The sequence below is a fragment of the Pezoporus wallicus genome, unplaced genomic scaffold (genome assembly GCF_028554395.1).
Source record: "Pezoporus wallicus isolate ANWC-B61680 ecotype Strahan unplaced genomic scaffold, APGP_CSIRO_Pwel_v1 contig_1387, whole genome shotgun sequence".
Taxonomy (NCBI): domain Eukaryota; kingdom Metazoa; phylum Chordata; class Aves; order Psittaciformes; family Psittacidae; genus Pezoporus; species Pezoporus wallicus.
The window spans coordinates 112,082-131,543 of NW_026635935.1; the positions used below are offsets into that span (position 1 = coordinate 112,082).

Sequence of the window (19,462 nt, forward strand, 5' to 3'; positions counted from 1 at the left end):
ATGACAGTAACTGGTGAATGATCTCTCCCCGTTCTTACCTTGATCCTCAAGCACCTTGTGGTATTTTCAGCTGAGCGGGGAGTGATGGAGTAGCTTCGGTGGGCGCCTGACCTCCAGCCAGGGTCAATCCACCACACAGATCAGTTTGTAATTCAGTGTTTTCAGCAAAGGCTGTGTACCCAGGATGGTAAAAATGACTGGAGAGGTTTTCTGTGAAGAATCAATGGATACCTCAACTGCTGCCTGAGACTTCCACACTCCCATTTCTTCTTACAATTGCTTACTTTTTCCTCTATGCCAGTATGTTTTAAAGATTGTTGTAAGTGTACATACCACCCCAGTCAAACTCAGGAGTTATGACACTTTTGCACTATCAGATGTTTTGAATCAGGAAATATTCAAAAGCTTTGCTCAGGTAGAGACATTCTGATGCAGCCTAGTGCCTTCACTACTCATGGAATTGTTAGGGATGCTGCCACAGATTGTAAAGACGAATGCAATGTCTCAGGTAGCCTTAGTTGCGGTGCTCCTTAGAGCTCCCTCTTTCACACTGCTTACTGCCCTTGTAATTGCAGAGATACGAATTAATGGGTGGATTGTTTGGTGGATGAGGAATTGGATGAATGGTCACATCCAGAGGGTAGTGGTCAATGGCTCAGTGTCTGGACGGACACCAGTGACAGCTGGCATCCCTCAGGTGTTGGTACTGGGACCAACCCTGTTTAATACCTTCATCGATGATACAGACAACGGGATCGAGTATGTCATCAGCACGTTTGCAGGTGACATGAAGCTGAATGGTACAGTTGACATGCCCAGGGGACAGGATGGGATCCACAGGGAAATGCACATGCTGGAGATGTGGGGTCATGTAAACCTCCTGAGGTTCAATGCGGCCAAGTGCAGCGTCCCACACTCCAGTTGTGGCAACCCCCAGTATCAATATAGGCTGGGGATGGAGGAATTGAGTACCCCTGAGGAGGACTTAAGGGTACTGGCGGAGGGGAGATTCAGTCTGAATGTGAGGGAGAAACATATTCAAGGCATTCACAGCCAGGCTGGATGTAATTCTGGGCAACCTGATCCAGATTAAGATGTCTCTGCTCATTGCAGAGGAGTTGGACTTAGATGGCCTTTGAAGGTCACTTCCTACTCAAACTATTCTATGATTCTACAATTCTGTATTTCTACTGCAGAGTATATATTCAGAGTTGGGGTATGCTAACTGGAATCATTCACTACTGAGGTGTTGTACTATCAAGTAGGATTTTCTTTCAATGACGTACTATGTATTTGCACTCAAAAAGACATCATAATTTAAAATGCCTGCTCTTAAACAGCAGTACAGGAAACCTCATTTATTGTGCCAGGACAGCTTTTTCATACACTTCAAATTTGTACTGAATGCCATTCTCTTCTTGGATATCAGCAGGGACACCTGGGTACCTGGAGAGAGGGGGAGAAGAGAAAGCAAAAGCCAACAAGTAGATAAAAATATCAATATGAGTCATCTGTAATTTATTCTATCAATTAGAAAAGAGAATTGTTTGACTTTACATCAGGTATACTAAGCACAAACTATTAAGAATCATGCTGATTCTTACTGGTACACTTGTACACACATCTTTTTAAATCAAGACTTTTTAAATCAAAAAAGCATACTCTGAAGCAAAAACACACCTTTACGGCTTCATCAAAACCCCCCAATATTTTCATTAAAGCCTAGAACACGTTATTTAAAAAGTCTGGTTCCTGAGGCAGGCGTTTTCGTTTCTGCCACCTCCCTGCTGCCTGTTGGATGTAATCTCATTGGAGAGGACATAACAGGATGACTGGAATATGACAACACAAAAACCACCACAGCAAATGGCAGAAGCTTACAGTTTAATACTTGTTCCTGCTAAGTTTGTCAGGAAGAAATAAATTACTCAAGAGAAAGAAGTAACTTTTGACACTGGATGGAAATCTTACTCTGAATACAAGCCTGGAATGCACCTTGATACTTACTCCATCAGAAGTTTGTAGTCTTTGTAGTTGATTTCTGGAAAAAATGTGTCACTTTCAAATTCCTGCAAAATTCTTGTCACAAACAGTCGGTGATTAATTGGCTTCTCCATTGCTGCCTTTAAAAACAACAGAAACAATTAAAATTGTGTTGTTCCCTGTAAAACAGTTCAACCATGCATGAAGTAGTGGGCTTTTCCAGGAAGTTTTAGTATCCTTGTTTTACAATGCTATTTGTCTGTAAGATACTATCAAGTGTTAACTTCTTACTTGGAACACTAGCCTTCTTTGCCAACTCTCCAAATTCTTGTTCTGCCTTCAACTGTCACCATGACAGCTTTCAAAAAAACTTAAGAGGGAAGAGTCTCTTTGTAGATTGTACATCAAATATGTTATTTAAACCTAAAACTCAGTTACTGTTTTCAGGATTTAAGCAAAGCAGTGAAAACTGAACTGTAAATCTCCTTTGGACTTTGCCCAAGAGCACTTTCAAAGGGATAACTTCACTTTGTGGCAGTTCCACATGGTATGTGACAGCAATACCTGTTCTTAGAGCTTAGGCTCTAAATTAAGATGGAAATTAAGAGAAGAAGATGGGTAGTCCTGTGAAAAGACAGCAGCCATATGGCCTAGTCTCAATGAGCAACCTGAAGACAATGTTTAGGACAAAAAATGAAGTTGGGCTGAGCAAGCGGGGCTTTTTCAGCCTGGAGAAGAGAAGGGAGATCTTGGAGCAGCTACCAGTTCCTAAAGGGGCCAAACAGTAAGCTGGAGAGGGCTTTTGACAAGGGCCTGTAAAGACAGGACAAGTGAGAATGACTTTAAACTGACCAGGGGGAGATTGAGATGAGATTTTAGGCAGAAGTTCTTCTGTGTGAGGGTGGTGAGGCACTGGCACAGGCTGCCCAGAGAAGCTGTGGCTGCCCCATCCCTGGCAGTGTTCAAGGCGAGGCTGGATGGGGTTTGGAGCAACCTGGTCTAGTGGAAGGTGTCCCCACCTGTGACAGGGGGTGGAACTGGATGAGCTTTAAGGTCCCTTCCAACCCAAACATTCTAGGATTCTATGATATGATTTATATTTGGTTGCTCTACTCTGCTAAGTGTAATCTTCACTTGTATTGGGATTTAAGTATGTAGCTGAGTCACATCATGGGCTGACATGCCAGCCTGGGCTTGACTGTTCCCATGGCCCTGCCCAGTCATCCCAGGGCTATGTCTGACTCTGGTTTCCTTAGTGGGGCCTGCTCCCATTCTGTGGACCTGCCTCATTACCATAAGACCTGGCTGGTGAGGCCCCGTCACATCACTCAGATTATGTTGCCCATGGGTTCTATCTCCTGCCCCTTTGGGAGCACCTGTTCCCATGTGTTCCCTGATGATAGCTTCAGAAAAGTAAATTTTATACCAAACATGAAACCTTTCATGCGTGGAGTCCCTAAAGGAACGTGTTCAGAGAGCACTGGACTCTGATGCGGTCTCTGCAAACTTCTGCTCTGGACCTGGCAATATGGGGAAGGTACGTGATCACAACTTCGGCACCTTCATGAAGATTAAAGTAGTTCCTCATTAACACTCAATTCACTCTTGCCCTTTTCAGCCCCCTCTATCAGTTTCACCACTTCTTTGGTACAGAAAACAAGTTAGAGGACACACTGTGCTGATTTGATAGAACACTGGCATACCTACTCTGAATTTAATCAAGGAAATAGACATCATGCGTACTTACTCTAATGAACAGAATAGGGTGAATGACTCTGTTTTAATGTAACATATACATAATATGAAGGTATAGATGTATATAATCTTGAATATTTAAATAGAATGTGAAGTAACTAGATACATTTATGGCGGTCAGACAATACTGTGAGAAGTTAGCAAAATATTCAACAGACAAACCGTTTCCAGTAAGTAGAAGACCAGTATGGCCTTTTTTGGCTTTGTTTATTTGTAAATGTGAGGATAATTTACGTGATGGAAAAGACAGACAGTGATACAGAACTTGTTGGAAATAATGGTACCAAGGCAAAAGGAGGAGACATTTAGAAGTAAGACTTCTCTGAGCTCACGCTTCTGTACATTGGAAAAATCTGCATCCTCACTCCATAGTCATTACATTCCACTCACTCCATTGCCATGCTGAGTCTCAAAGTTACTCTTGGCATGATTTTAATTTATTGTTATTTATTAATTTATTGTTATTTTAAATTTATTGTTATTTATTAATTTTGCTGCAGTTATTCTTGGACTGTATTTGTACCTGCACTGGTTTCCCCTGGGAGCTGTGTATGTTTTTGCTCTGCATACATATTTGATTCTTTGTGTAGCAGCCGCTGAACCTTTAAAAATATTAAAGCCTGATGCAAAAGGGAAAAGCAATGCTGAGTTGTTGTTTTTTTTTTTGTTTTCTCACTAAAGTGTGGCCTATTTACACTGTGCCTGGAGTCTCAGGACCAGAAATGACTTTCCACAAGAGACGGACTCTCTCTTGTTGTGCCAGGTACATCAACCCTGTATGTCAGCCAGTGTCCTTTATTACTCACATAAATCTCCATACCCTGTGAAAAGATTTTAGCATACCCTCGTCTTTCTGCTCACTTCCAGTATGCTCTTGTCAGGCCTACCTCTGAAGTATAAAGTGAAAAAGAGATGACCTAAGGATCACCTTCCCCATAATTTCCATCTGCATTGGACCGACAACCATACAAGGTTAATTATGTTTGCATGTGCAAGACTACTGCCTTGAATCAGTTTCTGATTGTGGGTTAAAACAGCCCTGAAGCTCTGCAAGAACAGCCCTGTATTACAAGTAGTTCTAGCATTATTATATGGAATATTAATCTTTTACAGATACACAGTCACCAAACCACTGTTAAACTAGTGGGGATAGCAACCAATTGCTGTCAAAGGGACATATCATTTCTAGTCATTTAAAGATTCACAGGTTTTTAGGACATATACACCCTGATTCTGCTTTCTCATCTTGTATTGATTACACAGAATAAGTGAAAGAGCCAAAGTAATTGTGTGAGGCACTTCTTTTTCAAGTGTCTTTCTAGACAACAACATTGCCAATCCAAACAAAACATGGCAGGGGGGTTGGAACTAGATGATCTTAAGGTCCTTTCCAACCCTAACTATTCTATGGTTCTATGAAAAAACACTAAAAAAATTTCAAAATAAATTATCTGTTGGTTTGCATTCTGGTTTTCAGCCTTTCTAATGTATTGAATAATACAGGCAAGCTCCATTTGAAGACACAAGAGTATAAAAGAAAAATATTTTATACATTAAAGAAAAATCTCACAGGTGAAGTTCTCACAAGTTCTACATCTTGCTTAGGTAAAAGGACTTGCTAAGTTAAACTTGGGCTATTGGGAGAGTTGTGTTGATCACCAGGAGAATCATCACCTTCAAAAATCCTTCCTTCCCACACTGCTAGGGCTCAGCTTAATGATGTGTGGAGCAGCCTGTCTTTCCCAGTCCATGAAGGCTGAGCCTAGTGAGGGAGGAGACACCGTGGTAGCTTCCACTGCCAGCTCTCTGACAGGGATAAGGGCAACAAAATGATTCTATGCCTGTTATTGAAAAGCCTCATCATTTTGTCCTTACAGAAACAGATACACTTTAGTCACCAGGGTTTTCCATGTGTTAGTCTTAAAGGAGGGCCTTTTAAATATTTTCCTTTATCATCTCTGCAAGCAACTTTGATAAAGAACTTGACAAAACCACCTTTCATAGCTGGTCATGCTCATTTTGATTTGTGTCTGCAAGTGACTCATATATTAACCTTTTTTAGTCATTATTTTTTCCCAGAGGGATATAAAATCAGTATGTTTTTCCACAAGAATGAACACAAAAGCAGTATTACACCTTTCTTTCTACATTAAAAGTCCTCTGAGTTTATTTTGAAGATTCTACTACAAAGGCTTGATATGTCCCTCTCAAGCCTAGGAAGGTATAAAGATGCTAAATTAAAGAAGATTCTTAAACTTTAGAAAGAAATTATTAGTTAATCCACTAGCCCGTTGTATTTCTGTTTCCTCAGATTTTATTTACAACTATGTAAGAACAAGATGTAATGAACACTGAAGGCATAACTAGAGTAGTCACAGATGTATTTTTACAAAACATAAATGTCTTTGGGAAAACAATGCTGTCTCACTGCTGTGATCCTGCCACTTTTTTCTGTGAAAGAGATATTAGGGGATTGCACTAGAAGAATGCTCAAAGAAGTGTTGTCATAGGAGGTCATCGAAGTACAGGAAAACAGGAAAATGTGTTCCTATTCCTGTGTTTCTGATCAGGCAACTACACAAGGCTACACAACTACATGTGAGAAAATAGAGGATGGTTGCTTTGAGCAACCTGGTCTAGTGGAAGTGTTGCTGCCCATGGCAGGGGGTTAGAACTGGGTGAGATTTAAGGTCCTTTCCAACCCAAACCAGTTTGGGATTCTATGAGTCTACGAAAATTCTGTGGCATTACAGTAATGAAGTAAGAGTTACCTTTGCACTTACAACATGGATGTTCCTCAGAAACAACTGCTCAGGACCATAAATATGCATAATCAAACAACATTATCATGAGCTTGGTGGGACAGGGAAAGAATTTCAGGTCAATGCAACCATGACAACCTTCAGTCTCCCCTTTACACAAGATAATGTTACCAAGCTTTCAAAAAATGTTAATAGAATTACGCCACACTAATTAGTTCACCTAAAACAGAACTAGTGGAGAAGCTACTGCAGTGTTCAGTTTTCTGCATGGGTTGCTCCCAGAGCAGAACACTGCTTTAAACACACAGAGAGGAGACTGAGATGAGATCTCAAGAAGTTCTTCCCTGTGGAGGTGGTGAGGCCTTGGCTTGCCCAGAGAAGCTGTGGCTGCCCCATCCCTGGCAGTGCTCAAGGCCAGGCTGAATGGGGTTTGGAGCAACCTGGTTTAGTGGAAGGTGTCCCTGGCCATGGCAGGGGGCTGGAACTGGATGACATTTAAGGTCCCTTCCAGCCTAAACCATTCTGTCATTCTGTGAAAGGCATCGCGTGCTCAATCAACACAGCTCTAAGGAGCCTGCTCTTTGCAGCAAGTTCTTTGAGAACTCGGTTCACAGGGAGCAACAGCACTGTCACCCACAGGGGTGGAGCACGTCAGCAAGGAAAAAGGAGTTGTCTGCATCTCCTGTGTAAGTGGATCTCAGCCCTCAGTCACATCTCAGACTGAATGCAACACTTCAAAAAACATGGCGCCATACGCATTAGCCTCTATGCCTGTAGGTACATAGCTCAAACCCACTTTGCCTTATATTCAGGTAAGGTAGAAAAATTACTACTATATGTTTAATAGTTTACAGCAAATCCAGACATACTAACACCTAATCTTTAAAATGCGTACTTTAGGATATCAGCTAGTGAAGTTTGGCAAGCTTCTTAATGCTTCTCTCTTTTAAACAAGTGATCCTTATGGTACAGTAGAGACTTGAAGCTTAGTAAATTCACAACTCATTCAGGCCATTCACAACCCTGTGAAGCCTATATGCTTAGTCAAGAAATTCTATTTAAGAGGGTAATTAATAATCTGCGAGAGACTTGCTGCACTAAATATGAATAGCAACTTCACAATCAACATTTCTGGAGAATGAAAGGGCTCGATTACTAAACACAGTATGCCAGATGCTAGTGCATAGGAAGACACCCAAGCATGAATATTAGATAAAATCTTCCCTTGGAGATTCTTAGAAATTTAATTTTCCAGCTCAAACCTCTTTGTTGAAGTATTTCCCCAAATGCTTTTTATGACCAGTATCTATATTCTGTTACGGCCAGCCGGGACATTAAATAAACAGCAAAACCAACAAAACTTCTCATGGAAAAACTTTTTGCTCTGTTACAAAATGGCAAGTTTCTTCTCCAAATTTAATCATCATAGAATCATGGAATGGTTAGGGTTGGAAAGGACCTTAAAATCATCTAGTTCCAAACCCTGTCATAGGCAGGGACTCCTCTCCCTAGACCATGTTGCCCAAGGCTCTGTCCAACCTGGTCTTGAACACTGCCAGGGGTGGAGCATTCACCACTTCTTTGGACAACTTGTTCCAGTGCCTCACCACCCTCACAGTAAAGAACTTCTTCCTCCTATTTAACTTGAACTTCCCCTGTTTAAGTTTAAACCGTTTGTCTTACCACTACAGTTCCTGATGAAAAGTCCCTCTCCAGCATCCTTATAGGCCCCTTTCAGATACTGGAAGGCTGCTATGAGGTCTCCATGCAGCTTCTCTTCTGCAGGCAGAACAGCCCCAACTTTCTCAGCCTGTCTTCATATGGGAGGCGATCCAGCCCACTTATCGTCCTCGTGGCCCTCCTCTGGACTTGTTCCAACAGTTCCATGTCCTTCTTATATTGAGGACACTAGAAGTGTACACAATACTTCAAGAGAGGTCTCATGAGAGCTGAGTAGAGGGGCAGGATCACCTCCTTCAACCTGCTGGTCATGCTCCTTTTGACGCAGCCCAGGATATGGTTGGCTTTCTGGGCTGCGAGCGTGCACTGAAGCCAGCTCATGTTCAATTTCTCATCTAGCGACACCCTCAAGTCCATCTCCGCAGGGCTGCTCTGAATCACTTCTCCACCCAACCTGTAGCTGTGCCTGGGATTGCTCCTACTCATGTGTAGGACCTTGCACTTCACTTTGTTAAACGCATGAGGCTGGCATCAGCCCACCTCACAAGCGTGTCAAGGTCCCTCTAGATGGCATTCCTTCCCTCCAGCCTATCAACCGAGCCACACAGCTTGGTGTCATCGGCAAACTTGCTGAGGGCGCACTCAATCCCGCTGTCCATGTCACCAAAAAAGATGTTGAACAGGATCAGTCCCAACACCAACCCCTGAGTGACACCAATAGTTACTGGTCTCCAGTTGGATACTGAGCCATTGACCACAACTCTTTGCTTGTGGCCATCCAGCCAGTTCTTTATCCACCGAGTGGTCTATCTGTCAAATTGATGTCTCTCCAATTTAGAGACAAGGATGTCGTGTGGGACAGTGTCAAACACTTTGCACAAGTCCAGGTAGATGACGCCAACTGCTCTGCCCCTGTCCATCAGTTCCATAGCCCCATTATAGAAGGCCACCAAATTGGTCAGGTAGGATTTCCCCTTAGTGAAGCCATGATGGCTGTCACCACCTACCTCGTTTTTCATGTACTTTCACATAGTTTCCAGGAGAATCTGCTCCAATATTTTATCAGGCACAGAGGTGAAGCTGACTGGTCTGTAGTTCCCTGGGTCTTCCATTTTCCCCTTCTTGAAAATGGGGGTTATATTACTCTTTGTTCAGTTGTTGGGAACTTCACCTGACTGCCATGATTTTTTCACATAAGTAAATCTAGACCTATTTCTTTCTTTTCTTTTTTTTTTTTTTTAATGTATCTGTTTAATATTTGAGGATGTGCTGGACAGTTCCTACTCCTAGTAAAAAATGAATTTTTTTTTAATCAGTTCAAACGACAGTTTAAATCCAGTTAAAATAAACTGATAACTTACACTGACCAGACTCCATCAGGATCTCCAGTAAGCACTATTTCTCAAAGTCAAAGCCAAGTCCTGAATCTCTCAATTAAGAGACGATACCTCCACACAGAGTGCATCGCCATGAGTATCTTAACTTGAAATAGAAATGTGGTTTTGAAATTAATCTTCCAATTGTCCCCACTCACCGTTCTTTTGTTGTTCTGTGAGCAATCTTGTTGTGCATGGGCTACATTGCCTGGAAATGAAGCCAAACCAGCAAAGTGCCTCCAGGAACATGCCTGATAAGCTCGAACACTGAATGGGGACTCACATGCCAGAACCAATGAGGAAGACACCACCACGAGTTTTTCACCACACAATGAGCACTCATGAGCCAGCAGATGACTCTCAAAGTGTCAAGTGCTCATGCAAAATCATGGAGTGCCTCCCATGGTGCGTAACAGCTTCGTTATTGCTGTGACGTACTGGCCATTGCTGGGCTGCTTCACTCCTCCTTCCTCCTCCACACAACCAATAGCAACTCAGGAGATCCAGAATAATACAGAAAATCCCGTACCAGCATCACACTGAGATGCAAGGAAATGAAACCTGCAAACCTGTGCTGTGAGAAGTCCAAATGTTTCCCTGGAGGGAACAGTGCAACCTTCTGGTATGTCAGGAGATTATAAACCTGATCAGGTGATCAGTGTCAAGTCAAATTTAAAGAGATGAGGCTTTTGAATGGTCAAGGGACTGCAGAAGCTGTTTTCAATTTTTTCAGCTCTCACTTCCTAATACCAGTACTCTACTCACCCCTCCCTGTACCCACCAAAATGCCTGCTATGTCTACTTCTTCTGCCTTTTCCTGTTGCATAGGTCAAGGCCCACAAGAGACAGTCTCCCAGAGTAAGCTGCTGAACACAGGATGAACATGACAGACATAAGCACTTGTATGGCCACCTTGTTCCAAGTTCACCTTTCTCTGTTCTTCACAGTATTTGAGACAGCTTATGTCAGTACTCCCACCACCCCAGAGAGCACTGTCCTTCACAACCTAGGCGCAGTGGGCAAAAATGGCTGTAAGCAATGAACAGCTGCAGTGTGTCCTTTTAAATGTTGACAGTCCATCAAGGCTTGTTCCCTTCTCCTTTGCAGTCCCACAAAGAAGAGGTTGTAAGCAGCAGCAGTCTGTTGCCTCCACCCCATTCCTTGACCCTGTTGCTGAGGACAGCATCCTGTCTTGAAATGCCATCCTGCAACCCATGCTTTAGCACCTTTACTTGTCTCAGTTCTTAGAGGCTTCTGCACTTGGGCAGCTGGGTAGATGCTCCAACTTGGCACAACTCTCTGGATGAGGTTAAACCAGGCCTGTGTTCCAGCATGGTATCTGGGCAGAACAGCATGAGGCACAGAAGAGATGCAGTATTTCAGGTAAGGCAGGTGTTCAAACATCTCCAATGACCCTGGGCAGAAAGAAGGTGCCAGCATCCCCCTTCCATCTGAGGTTCTTTGAAAACCTCCTGAAATGTGTGAATCAGCCTCGGTTCATGGATCACCCCTGGTAATGCTTCTGGGTTGCTACCCTGGGCCCGGAACCCACCTGGGATTTGGGTGCTTCCCAGAGCACCCACAAAGGATGTAGAAAACCAAAGACAGCAGAGGCCTGGAAGACTGTGCACATTTCTTTCTCATACCACCTACAGAAATATGGCCTGGAGGATTGATTCAGGCTGCTCCCTAACAACAATCCTGATCAAGATTAACTGATCAGAAATTCCTAAGTTTAGGAGCTGTGCGGAAAGGCTCCACAGGACAATCAGCCACCCTCTTGAATAATGTTGTGGACTCTGAAAGTGTCTGGCCCTGGCAAAGCTATTGTAGCAGCTTTTGACAGACAGCCTCAGTTGTGCACCCTCACATTCAGTACATTCCGAATCTGCTTTTTATTCTCCAGGATCCCCATACCAATGGGATGCCACCAGCCTAAGCTCAACCCCTGTGCCTAGGGCAGCAGATCAACCAGGGCAGAACTGCTACAGCAAAGACTCCAAGAATGCCATTATCGTCCATCTTCCTACTCATCCTTCAAAACACCCACAATAGCCTGTGACAGGCTGTAAAAGAGCCCACCCACCCAAAGTTCAATGGGTGCATGCATAAGCTTGCTGTTCCCTTTTGTAGTGATCCTGACTCAAAGATCACTGTACATTAAAGAAACAGTAATCCACAGAACAATTAACCTGAACAGACACACGCCTGTATTGTGCTGTGCATATTCTTTGGCCACAGGATAAGCTCAACCAGAAAACTGTAACAGAAGAGCCTGCAGGCAGCTCCCACTTGGTGTCAACAACCATACCACCTGCATGTCCTCGCCTTTCTCTAAGAGAGCAGCAAGTTCTCATGTGAATGTCCCTTTTGTGGGTTAGGGGATAGCCCTTTCTACAGACAGGGTCAGTGCAGCATGCTTGGAAGCTTGTTCGATGCCACACAACTTAAGAGTTCCCAACATATATGGGGAAGTAAACTTACTTATACTATTCTGTCATTTAAAGCATTAGTTCTAGCAAGTAGCATTTAAAATGATACTTTTTACAGCCTTGGTGCTCTTCCTCCTGGGATCTAAATGGAGTAGCTCCTCCTAGTGCAAACAGCTCTCTACTCCTCTGTTGTGTGATTATGCTGTCCTGAGTTCAGCAGTAGCAGTCGTTTTTCTCCTTCTTGGTGGCTGGTGCAGTGCAGTGTTTTGACTTTCAGCTCGGGAATAGAGCTGATAACAATGATGTTTTGGTTTGGGCAAGGACTTTGTGAGCCTCATGCTCTGCTGGGGTGGAGGGGAAGCCGGGAGGAAGCAGAGACAGGACACCTGACCCAAACTAGCCAAAGAGGTATTTCACATCACAGCACGTCATGCCCAGGATGTAACTCGGAGTTAGCCGGAAGGGCTGGGAGACTGCAGGGTTGGAGGAGGTATCGGTCGGTGCTTGGTCCGGCTTGGGGAAGGGGGGGGGGATGGGGTGAGTTATCGGTGGTGAGGTGTTGTATTCTCTTCCCTTGTTATTTCCTTTATCATTATTATTATTGGTGGTAGCATATTTCCTTTATCATTATTATTATTGGTGGTAGCAGTAGTGATTTGTGTTATACCTTAGTAACTAAACTGTTCTTATCTCAACCCATGGGAGTTGCATTCTTTTTGACTCTCCTCTCTGTCCCTCCAGGAGTAGGGGGAGGGAAAGAAAGGGGGGAGTGAGTGAACGAGTTGTCTGACTCTGCTCTCCTCATCAAGGTCTGTCCTCAGAAAGCTCTACCTCACTTGAAACATCTGAACTTTGGGTTAAACTCCCAAAAGTACTAAAGTGGAAATGTCATGTCCTCAGCACTACCTGTTTCAAACTACTCCTGTTGCACTTACTTGCTGAAGTAGACACTTTCTGCATCACAGGTTTGTACCAATAGACACAATCAGTTCTAAACCTTTGAGCAATATAAAGCAGCAAGATAAAAATAATGCTTTAAAAGCAAATAACTGCAACTACTGAATAATTTGTTTCATTTCAATTGCTAATTGCCATTTTACTTCCCACACATTTCTACACGGTATAGTGGAAACATTCCTGCAATCCTTTGTGCATCTTCAGTACAGGCACTGAAAATATTACCTGAAGTTTTGATAAAGGTGTATGGTTTCCACCAAACTCTTTTAACTAATGAATTGAAAATTCCTTTGCAATATCCCAAGTAGGTGCTCAAAAGGGGGAAAGCAGTTGAAATTTCATATCCCTGGGGATCAGCACAAGAAATGTGTTGCAAAAGTACTGTTGATCAAAACTACCTATTTATAATGTAAGTATTGGTGAGTAGTGATATAATAAAATGGCATGTTCTCCTACCAAGTATCAGCCAGACACTGGAAAAATAGTTAAATTAAAAGTCTGCAACACAGATGCTTCTGGAAGAAATAAGCACTCTTTGCAACACTAGATGAGTATGTAGCCATTGCATGGAAGAGGTAAATGTTCTGCTCACACACTGCATCCTGCAGAATTACAGGCAGAAGCCAGATCCAGTCTCTTGCTCACGTTGGACAGTTATGCCCAATCTGAAGAGAATCTGTCTCCAGAAATAAACTTGCTATGTATTGCCTGGAAGCAGGCCTTTTACTGGCTGAGAGTGAAGGGCAGGTTACCTCTACATGGTAATAATTAGTTATGGACTGAACGCATTTGGACATGAAGTAAGACGCACCACATGCAAAAGCAATTATAAAACATAAGTAAAAAAAGATAGAGGAACAACAGTGTTCTATAGGCTATTTGCATATGCATCTTATTTTCCTTACAACTGTAGCAATATGTAACTACTTTGCTTTTTTTCTTTTTTTTACTGTAAAATACATATTCCCTAAGACACAGAGAAGTTCATGAAAGGCACAAGCCACAAAGGCAAGCATCAGAAAATGTGTTTTCCTACAGTGTATTCAAAGCATATTATCAACCCTAACAGGCTACTAGGAGCATGATGGCATTCTTATCACACATGTAAAGTGCAAGTGCCAAACAAGAAATGGAGTGTATTTCCCAGTGTGCCTGTAATGACTAAAGGACAGCAGAACTATTTGCTCCTCTTAACTAAGAGTTTTTTGGTTGAAAAAAGTTTAAGAAAAGCTCTCAAAAGCCTAATGACTGTGTGACCCTGGACCATTAGCAACAGCTAATGCTTACTTGGACAAGTGTTTTAAACTTGTGAGTTGAAATCTTACTCTCCAAGACTTGTTCTGTTGGAATCACTGGTTTGCTGAGTTGTGTGAAGGAAAAGAATTTCCTAAAGCAGAAGTAATAGGAGCTTGAGCCACCTTTATACCATCACACAAAATGAGTTAGTTAGGAGTACTCTAAACGTACCTTGTAAACTGAAGTGCCTCCAATGATCCAGACCATGTCTACTTTACTTTTTAACTCTGGTGAATCCAAAAGAGCTAAAGCATCATCCAGATTTTTTGAAAGATAATGTGCTCCTTTAGGGGTTTCCCTAGAAAAAGCAAAATAATTGAAGGACCATTCATTGTGATAATCTAGATGTACAATGTGTTTTCATGAATTCCCAAATAACTAAATGTTTCAGACAAGATAATTGTTTTGAAATGCCTACTGTTGCTAAACTATGTTAGAAAACTCACCTGGCTGCAGGATTGCTTAATAAATCACAATCTAATAATAACTGTGACTTAAAAGGCATTATAAATTACAGATCTGAAATTTTATATCACGTTTTAAAAAAAAGCATAATGGAGACATTTAGATACCTATAAAACTAGGTTTTTATTTGAATTCTAGAATATTAATACTTTGTTCAAAACAAGTAGTTAAAAAAGCCACTATCCCCCTCCCTATTCACCCCCAAATCCTCCAAAGCATAAACCATTATAAGTGAACATTGATGTTTAAGAATATCTGGATGAATGCAGGTGGTGCATTCAAGGAGAGAGCTCTGAAAAAGGACAATTATTTTTCCTTGAATGCATCAAAAATAAACTTTGAAAAAGCGATTAAGAGCCACTCATTTAACCAGGCTCTAGAGCAACAGTTAAATACATGGGTCAGAAAGACTGCTGATATAGTCAGATGGTTTGTTTGTAGAGCTAGGACTTGTATTTACTAAAAGCAATGACAGCTATCTTGTGAATTAATTAAAAAAAAAAAAAGTAGTGATATCACTCAATCAATAACAGAGACGCTTCCTAAGCAGATATGAAAAATGTTACATTTAGAATTGTATTATGATGCATTGCTACACATATTTGTAAGTGCAGACTTTTTATTTGTTTGACAGGCCTGTCATTCATCATACGTACTTGAGCTCCCTGCTGAGCACTATATTAATTCTGTCTTTCAGAGGACGATTCTTCTCAGGAATGGAGAACCAGGTTTTTTTACCCATTATCAAGGCATTCTGTTTACCTGAATAAGAGAGAAAACACTTACTTAATGGGTATTTTTGCTCTGTCCCAAATTTCTTTTGGTTATTTATTGACACAGCTGGACCTTCTCTCCCGCTTCCAAACTCCATTTCAGCAGTCAACAGAAGTACAAGCTTAGACCTCGATTCTCAAATTAGTCACATGAACAGAAGGACATGTTTGCGTCCTCAAAGCCTTGTCAGGCAGTTGACACCTGTCAACTGTCAAAGTAGTCTATGTACACCTATAAACTTGTAATTAAAAGAAAATGAAAAAAAGGCATGTCACTGCCCATCACAGGCATTACACGAACACTACCTCTGCTACAAGTATGGGCATAAATTAATCTCTGTGTGCAAGACCAACTCATACCCTCAAAAGAGTTCTCTTGGTGTGAAAAAACATCACTGTTCTCTTTATAAATCCAAGCAGCACACAATAATCAACTTTGTGTTTGCATGTTCCATCATTCCAGCTATATGCTAAGGAATAATTGCCACCTTTGGGTGTTATTTAAGAGAGGAAAAAAAAACCCAAACAACAAAACACGAAGTTAAAGGGTAACTTTTAGGAGAAGAACCAGTTAAACTGGATGAAAAGGAAAAGTGCAGTAGGTGTCCTATTATATTCTAGTATTCACCGGTAAGCATGATTTCTGATCAAATGCAAACCTTCATTAATTAATTCTCTCTTATATATACCCTGCTAAAAAGAGGGTTTCTCTTTATAAGCAAATGGAGTTGTCAGAGAAATAAACACACAAAAGGTAACAGAAAATGTTCTACAGTGTTACATAGCAGGAGAGATTTTAGAGAAAGGACAACAGCTTGTTCACAGCTATCCTCCCTACTTCTTGATGAAAGAGGGGATGGATCTTCTAGACCACACCACAGAACCAACCTTCCAGTTGTTCCTGAGCAGTGTCTGAAGAGCTTTCTCCTGCACCTAAGTTTCATGAGCAAGTTTCCAAGAGCTATGCTGCGGTGTCAGTTTAGATATGTCAGCACAGACCACTGGCACTACTGCTAAAGGAAAGGCATAAATTGTGAACAATGCATGTATTTCCTCACTAAAGATTCATTCAGATGTTTAAGGGCTCAGAACAAAGATCTGTCTAACCCAACAGCTAATTCACAGCAGTGGCCAGTGCACGTATGCACACAGACTAAAAGCAAGATCATGTGATGCTTCTGCACTGTGTTCTCCCCATTTTCAAAAAACTCTCTTTCTTGAACTGATAGTAACATCCCTGTTGTGAAGATCTACGGCAGCATAACCCATTAAGAGGTTATGAATCAACTTCACTGTCTAGATCTTGGGTCATAGCTTATTAAAAGATGGGCAGGCAGGATGGAATAATTTTTTTTCTTTTTAACTGTATGTGAAACATTTTTTTTTTTTCCTATGGGTTACTTGTACAGTGCAGGCATACAAGAAGACTTAAAATTGTGTTCTGTCTTTTTGTATGCAAGATTAAAATGGGTATAATCAACTCTCTAAACAGTAAGTAAAATATTTCACTTAAGGCTGTTTGCAAAATGAAATTAGATATTCTTTTATTCTTTGTGGCATATGGAAGAGACCTGCGAATCAGAATATGGAATAGGTCACTTAATCAAAACAAGAGTACATGTTAGAGAATTTTTAGCAAACAAGTGAGTTTTGCCAGGCAGTGGTTTTAACAGCAGCATGAAGAAAACCACCGCAGGAAACAGAGTGACCACGCTGGCAAATACAGCCATAGCAGAAATGTGAGGATAAGCTTGATGTCTCACATGACCCTGATTCCACCAGAAGCAGTGAGCCCGCCACATGGCTTAGGGAGGTCCTATTCTTCCTCTCCCAATGCTTCTTTCCTTCTCCTACCACATGCCTTGTACTGGCAGTCCCCACTGACCCACAGCAGCCTAGTCTACTGCATTAGAGAATTAAAACACCTTAAGAAAAAGTCAAACCAGCACCAAAGTCAGGGTGAAAGAGGAGTGGAGGCAATGCTACAAGACTCATCACTTCTGGCAGCAGTTAGTAACCAAGTCAGAACAAATCAGTTTTTTTAACCTTGATTCTTACCCCATTTGTGCTTTCACTTTTTTTTTCACAATAACTGGTTTCACCTCACCAACTTAATAGTCTAAAATATTGCTAAAATGCAAAGGCTCTGGTCTACTTGTCCTGACCATTATTGCTGTGCATTACCAGTACAGTTATTACTGTGCGCAGATGATGACATAGGTCTGGAGTGTTGCTGCTGTATGTACCAGTACAGTTAGGGTTTTCTGGCTATTGGATGGCTCAGCACTCAGAAAATCAAACTAAATTACTCTCAAAGGACCAGAGGGGTGGAACAAATGGCCAAGGCTAAGCTACAACAAACAAGTTAGACTAGCTAATAGAGCCTGTAAAAAACAACCAACCCTCTGCTGATTAACTGGCAAATAAAAACCTTTCCTTTTTAACACGTCAGAGTTTTCTACCCTGTTGGAGAAACACAACTTTGAAGTTCTCTTTATTTACACATCACCTGCAGCACTGAAACATCAGGTTCAGCTCCATTTTCTTCACCTAACCCAAAGTATCTGTAGAGGACACATTTACAGGGAGTAAAATACCTGTGAAACTTGGGAAAGCAGGCTGTTTGCAGAAGCAGGACTTTTTAAGTCAGGGAAAAATCAAATTACCAAGCTTTTCTGTGACTGATACCACAGAAAATAACTTTAATAGATAGGAGCAAAACTCCGGAAAAAGAAAACCATTACCTTCCACTTGGCATGTGCTAGTCATTCTCTGGAAGTACTTGTACTCATTCCTGGCAAGAAAACAAAAAAAGCATTACAACATGGCTTATGAATAAGATGCATTTCTCTAATACAAGGAAAACACCAACAAAATGAAACAAAAACATAACACAAATACCGCTGGTGCCCGCGGAGGAAAGGCTGGACAGAGCCGGCCCCATGTCATGCCTGAAGCGAGACCTTTGGTCCCAGCTCTGCTTGCATAGAATGCAACTAGGTTGAAAATGACCTTTAAAACCATCAAGTCCAAATGTTCCCCAGACTGCCAAGGCCACCACTAAACCATGTCATCTACAGTCTGCGAACACTTCCAGGGATGGTGATTCCACCACTGCCCTGGCCAGCCTGTTCCAGTACCTGTTTACTCTCTTGGGGAAGAAATTGTTCCTAATACCCTGTATAAACCTTCCCTGGCACAACTTGAGGCCGTTTCCTCTTGTCCTATTGTTTGTTCCTTGGGAGCAGAGACCAGCCACCTCCTGGCTCCGTCCTCCTTTCAGCTAGTTTTAGACAGCATTAAGGTTCCCCCTGAGCCTTCTCTTCTCCAGACTGAACACCCCCAGTTATCTCAGCCATTCCTCATCACACTTGTGCTCCAGGCCCTTACCAGCTCTGCTGCCGTTCTCTGGACCCGCTCCACCACCTCAATGTCTCTCTTGTAGTGAGGGGCCCAGAACTGAACACAGACTTAGTGGTGCGGCTTCACCAGTGCCCAGTACAGGGAGATGGTCACTGCCCTGATCCTGCTGGCCACACTACTGCTGATACAAGGCCACGACGCACGACAGATAACCCACGGCCGAGAGCCTGCCGACGCGCCTCCTTGAATCACCCGGGGATACCCGCCAAGACAGCCGGCGGGTCCTGGCAGCCATATCCCCGGCTGTAGTCCCGCCAACAGGCGCCGCGAATCCTCTCCCGCCCTGCTGAGCATCACCCCAATCAAGCCTACAACTCCTAGGGCGCAACGCGCGGCTCCACGGTCGCCCGCCAGCAGAGAGCGCGCCGCGGTGCAGGCTGGGAGTTGTAGTCCGCCCGCGCGCCCGCCGCCCCTGGAGGGTAGACTCCCGCCATACCCGCGGTACCTCAGCGGCGGCCAGGGCAGGTTGCCGTCCTTCCCGATGCCCATGTTCTGGCACACGGCCACGATGGAGTTCAGGGAGCGCACCATGACTCCCACCGTCGCCTCTCTCCTCACCG

The 19,462-nt window shown here is 42.7% G+C and overlaps 2 protein-coding genes across 3 annotated transcripts in view; one reads left to right on the forward strand and one right to left on the reverse strand.

Moving 5' to 3' along the window:
• Positions 1–1,313: 1,313 nt before the first annotated feature.
• On the reverse strand, positions 1,314–19,436 carry DHFR (dihydrofolate reductase). 2 transcript variants are annotated; one of them, XM_057398694.1, is made up of 6 exons: positions 19,348–19,436; positions 18,224–18,273; positions 15,363–15,468; positions 14,413–14,539; positions 2,008–2,123; positions 1,314–1,446 (listed from the first exon to the last, which is right to left on the reverse strand). In XM_057398694.1, exons 1-6 carry the CDS (start codon positions 19,431–19,433, stop codon positions 1,359–1,361), a joined length of 573 nt encoding a protein of 190 aa, XP_057254677.1. In that variant the 5' UTR covers positions 19,434–19,436; the 3' UTR covers positions 1,314–1,358. The 2 variants fall into 2 exon arrangements, with proteins under 2 accessions (XP_057254677.1, XP_057254678.1); XM_057398695.1 differs by lacking the exons at positions 1,314–1,446; positions 2,008–2,123 and adding an exon at positions 10,174–10,562.
• LOC130593491 (DNA mismatch repair protein Msh3-like) overlaps positions 19,384–19,462 on the forward strand; it is a 63,922-nt gene continuing 63,843 nt past the window's right edge. The window contains 1 exon segment of the mRNA XM_057398696.1: positions 19,384–19,462. Within this exon segment, the coding sequence (XP_057254679.1) occupies positions 19,384–19,462 (79 nt within the window).

Coding starts and splice junctions, on each gene's coding strand:
- DHFR (XM_057398694.1), bottom strand. CDS start 19,433: ATGGTGCGCTCCCTGAACTCCATCGTGGCCGTGTGCCAGAACATGGGC. Junction 18,274..19,347: donor CTGCCCTGGCCGCCGCTGAG/GTACCGCGGGTA, acceptor TTTTCTTGCCAG/GAATGAGTACAAGTACTTCC. Junction 14,540..15,362: donor GTGCTCAGCAGGGAGCTCAA/GTACGTATGATG, acceptor TGCTTTTTCTAG/GGAAACCCCTAAAGGAGCAC.